This window comes from Pteropus alecto, unplaced genomic scaffold, assembly GCF_000325575.1.
Source record: "Pteropus alecto unplaced genomic scaffold, ASM32557v1 scaffold160, whole genome shotgun sequence".
NCBI lineage: Eukaryota > Metazoa > Chordata > Mammalia > Chiroptera > Pteropodidae > Pteropus > Pteropus alecto.
Window position 1 is genome coordinate 1052568 of NW_006429864.1, and position 5107 is coordinate 1057674.

Below are 5107 nucleotides of genomic sequence, written 5' to 3' on the forward strand. Positions count from 1 at the left end.
TTCCTTCCTTCCTTCCCTCTCTTCCTTCCTTCCATACATCCAACCATCCAACTATCCAATCGTCCATCATCCATCATGCATCCTCCCTTCCTCCCACTCTCTCTCCCTTCCATCCGCCCTCCCATCTACACTTCCATCCATTTATCCTTTTCCATCCATCCTCCTTTCATACATCTAGCTTTTTAAGCATTTATCTTTTAATCTACCCATCCATCCACCCGCCTGTGCCTCATGTCATCTAGCCATCCAACCACCATCCATTAATCCATACAAATATTTACTCACCAATCCCTCCCATTCATCTTTCCATTCCTTCAGGCCTCTACCAATCCACCTATCCAAACCATTCAACCACCACCCAGCAAACATGTCTGAGTGTTCTCTCCAGGCCAGCCCCATCATGGCCCCTCTTTGGCTAACCCAGTCCACCTGGCCTGGCTCACTTGCTGTCCAGCAGGTCCATGATGGGCTGCAGTACGTTGTCAGCATCCTGGGCCACACTGCTGCAGGCACTGGCTGGCACATTGCCCGTGCCCTTCACCTGGCTAAGGATGTCACCCATCTGTTTGACACACTCCTCAATGTGTGGCTGGAAGCTGGGGGCATAAAGGGGAGGAGCTCAGACCAGATTCTCCTGGTCTCTGGAGGAAGGGCCAGATGAGGCCATAAATGCTGATCTGTGGACCCTGACCTTTTATCACCAGTATCAGGGAGACATGGCATATAACAGAGCAAGGCAGGGGGTGTTAATAATAGCAGAATCAGGCACTGGCTAAGACATTTACTTGTGTTGTTAATTTCATTGCACGATCCTACTCAAGTACTATTGTTATCATCATCCCCACTTTACAGATGAATAAACTAAGTCTCAGAGAGGTTAAATGACTCACCTAAGGCCACACAGCTAGTAAGCAGTGAAGCCAGGATTGAACTCAGCTTTGTCTAACTCCAAGTCTGAGGTCTTCACCACATCTGCTGAGTCTCCAGATGCCCCAGGCTCAGAGGTCTGGGGGTTGCCCCCTCCCCTCTGCTCCCAGCCCTGGACATGCCCCCACCTGGTAGCAAACACCCGGCTGAGCTCATCCAAGACGTTGTTGAGTTTCACCTGGAGCTCCTTTAAGATGTCACTGGCCTCGGCGTCCAGCTGAGGAGAGGGAAGGAATGTCAGGTCAGGTTTACAGAATATCTACGGGTCTGGGGCATTTTCCCATTCAACCCTGAGAAAGGGATCCCAAGAGGCTGGAGAATAAACTGAAGCACAGGTAGTGAAGATGCTTGCTTGGGTTCGAGAGAGCGACTGGGTTGGAATTCATTGGATAGAAGCTCTGGGGTCTGCAGGGATTGGGGTGTGTCACCCTGCCCAGTCCCACCTCACCTCCTTCCCTCCCATGGCTTCAAACATTTTCTCTAGCTGAACTCGCAGCTGCTGAGTGTTGTTCATGAGGATGCAGGGCTGGCGATGGGAACACAGCAGAGTCAGGGCTTAGGATGCTTCCCCAGAGCCTCTCCCACCCACAGCCAAGGAGCCCTGGTGGTTTCAAGGTCTAAATCTGGAGGAAGCTGGGGTCCCAAACTTTCATTTGAAAATGGAAGACATTGTTTGGGACCAGGTTCCTGGAAGTGTTAGGGAGGTTGGTCTCTGGGGACTGTCAGGGGGAAGGAGGACTCAAGTAAGTGGGCTAGGCCTCTGAGAGTAGCAGGAAGGGGAGTTCTTGTCACATGCCCATCTTCTCCTACATGGGCTAAGCTTTGAATGCTCACATACATATACCCTGAAAGTTTCATTCACAACAACCAGACAGTGACACATTGAAGACCTGTCCCCTTACCTCCATATTCCCCCAGACATACAGAGTCAGACACACACAGTTAGACACACACAGGGACACAGGTCTCAGAGCCCAGAGAAAGATGGAGCCCTGGGGATGCAAAATGGGGCTGGGAGGGTACAGGACAGGGGTCCCCTCAGGTCACCACTTTCTCCTTCTCCTTGGAGCAATAGGAGGCGAAGTCCTTGGAGATGATGTCTGCATACTGGAGGAGCACATTACTGATAGTCTGGGGAGGACACAGAGAGTGGTTGAGAGGAGGGGCTGAGATTGGGTGGGCCCACCAAGAGATACTAGTGAGATGAGGGATGAACTGGAACCCATTTTAGCACCTAATAGGACCACTGGGCTTGGCAAATTCTCCACCCAGGTTGACCATCATAATCAAGAGAAGACACCACCGTGTGAAGATGATTATTTTATGTAGACTCAACTCTTTTTCAGAGCAACCAACCATCATATTAACCCAGCCCCAACCAGCCCCAATCAAGCATGACCTGATTCCAAACCGAATCTCAATTTCTACCTGCATTCCCCAACTTCAACCCAGGCTAAAGCAAATCCAATTGAATCTAACCCTAGTCCAATGATCTCAACCTCCAAACTCACCCCAGGGCCCACTGAAATTCTATATAAATCCCAACACTCACTCTAATAACATCAAATCAAATCCCAATCTTAACAGTAACCCTAAACCCAATCCAAACCTCAACTCAACCCCAACTCTGACCCCAGCTCCAAATTCAACTTCAGCTTTAATTATAACCCTGACCTCAACCCCAACCTCAACTCAAATCTTGTCCCCAACCACAACTCCAACCTCTATGGAAGGACCAATGCCAACATTGACCTAAACCTTAACCTCAATCCCAGTTACTCTGACCTCAAACCCAACCCCAACCTCAATCCTGACCTCGACCTCAAATTCAGCCTCAACCTAAGCTTAAATCCCAACCTTAACTCAGTGACATCATCCCCGACCTCAAACTCCAACCTCAACTCCAATCTCAATGACATCACCTACCCCAACCTTGACATCAATCCCAACTTCGACACAAATCCTATCCCCAACTGCGACTCCAACATCTATGGCATGACCAACCCCAATATTATGGTTTGGGTTGGTCATTCCACAGACCTCAGTCCCAGTGATATCACCAACCCCAACTTTGACCTCAATCCCAAACTCAACCCTAACCCTGACTCTGACCCCAATCCCAACCTCAACTCCAACCCCAAACTTGACCCTATTCCAACCCCTATCCTGGACCCCATTCCCAACCACACCCACACTCCTGCACCTTGGCAAAGCGCCTCATGTAGTGCCCCACGATCTGGGGGTCAGGACACTCAAGTTTCTTGATGATCTCAAAGCTCTGGTTGAGCTGGGAGAAGACGTCCACCACGGAGCAGGAAAACAGGGCATGCTCCGAGGTCTGCTGGAACTGCAGTGGGAGGCAAGCCAGGATTGAGGAGAGGGGTCAGAGCCGAACAGTCCACAGAGCCCAACCCTCTCACTCTCCATGGTTAGAGCCAGAGACTAACCACCCAGGGATGACATAAATAGTGTGTGAGGTTGACTTACTGCTCAACAGAGGCTATAAGGTGGGTGGGTGGGTAAGGCTCGATAAACTCACATTTATTTGTTGAATGAACAAAAGACTTTAAACACCATGAATGAGACAAAGATTGAGGACAACCCTCAGAGACTAGTCTCATCCCAAGGGCAGTTTTTGTTCCCAAATTGGATCTTAATGGACCCCAGAGGGAGCGAGGCCACTGTGGGCAGATTGGAAGCTTGGCGGTCAGTCAGCTTTCTTACCCCATCCTTCTTGTCTCGCTCCAAGGCCCCATGCAGGAAATCTCGGGATACCTCCTCATTTTCATCCAGCCACTGGATGACGAAGGGCTCAAACCACCTGGAATGGAGAACCAGGGTGGTGTTCTGCCATCTCTTGTTCCCATGACCCTCTGCTTGAACTCACCCTGTGTCCTTGGGTGGTCACTCCACTGCTCCCCTCCTCCACCAGACCTCAGCTACTTCACCCATGATATGGACCAAGTGACCACTGTCAGAGCAAAGCTCAGGCTCGTGGGAATCCTGGTTGATAAACTATCCATGGACAAGTGGGTTTAGTCCCTGAGATCCCAACACAGTACATAGTAAGACCTCAATATACAGTGGCCACCAACCCACCCTCCGCCACAGCCCGCCATTCAGACATCCTGAGTTCAAATTTGGCTCTGTCACTTATTGGACATCACCTTGGGCAAATCCTTCAGCATTTAACCCTCTATTTCCTCATCCACTAAATGGGAATTATGATGCTCCCGTCTCAGAATTGTAAAAAGGATTAAATGAGAAAAGACATGTGAGCCTGCTCAGGATGGTTCCTGATACTTATGATTATGGCTATAGGAGTCCATAGTCCAATGGCTAAGAATAGAAAACACTTAGTTTGAGCCCCACCTGTGCCCCCGATGCCCAGGGAACCCTAAGTAGATAAGCCCTCCTCTCTGGGCCTCAGTATCACTGTCAGCACTGCAGTTCTGGCTTGGGTTCTGGGCAGGGGACTTACGCAGGGTACTCAGGCACTCGGTCCTTGAAGGCGGGAAGCTCTGCTACATACTCATTGTAAAGCCACTTGACTTTGAAGTGGAGGTTCATGTAGTCAGCACTCTTGCACAAGCGATGCTTGTCATGCTCTAGTAGGAGAAGCAGGGGAGTGGCTCAGCTGAGAGGGTCTGCCACCCTCTGTCTCAGCAGTTCCCGCTCTGGCAATCATTGATGAGGATCCAGGGCATTCACAGCCTTTCAGGGAACACTGAGGCACAGCTACCTGCTGTAGCAAGGCCAGAAGACATGGGAGTGGGGGCACTCACCCTCCATGGCGTACTTCATGTCCTGGGCAAACAGATTCCACATCACTTCAGCACTGATTTTACCCACATTCAGTTCCTGGGGAAACCTGGCAAAAGTTTGAATTATGAAAGTATGAAAATATGGAAGAATGAAAACTTGGCAGACGGAAGTCAGATAGCACAGGCTACTTTGGCCTTCCTAGCCAAGGGGTAATGCAGGACAGGCAGAGGGATCTGGATTCAAGTTCCCTCATAGCCACAAATTTGCTAAGTGACTCTGTAATAAGGCCCTGCTTCTCTTGAGCCTCCGCTCATATATCCCTCCATTCCTCCATTCATTCACCCATCTCTCTATCCAACCATCCATCCACCTCTCCATCCATCCACCTCTCCATTCATCCACCCATCCACCCACC

The 5107-nt window shown here is 50.1% G+C and overlaps 1 protein-coding gene across 1 annotated transcript in view; it reads right to left on the reverse strand.

Moving 5' to 3' along the window:
- Positions 1 to 5107, reverse strand: part of UNC13A (unc-13 homolog A) — a 60489-nt gene that overhangs the window by 18066 nt on the left and 37316 nt on the right. The window contains 8 exon segments of the mRNA XM_006904285.2: positions 444 to 596; positions 1056 to 1144; positions 1376 to 1453; positions 1975 to 2058; positions 3131 to 3274; positions 3652 to 3748; positions 4409 to 4535; positions 4713 to 4798. Of these exon segments, the coding sequence (XP_006904347.1) occupies positions 444 to 596; positions 1056 to 1144; positions 1376 to 1453; positions 1975 to 2058; positions 3131 to 3274; positions 3652 to 3748; positions 4409 to 4535; positions 4713 to 4798 (858 nt within the window).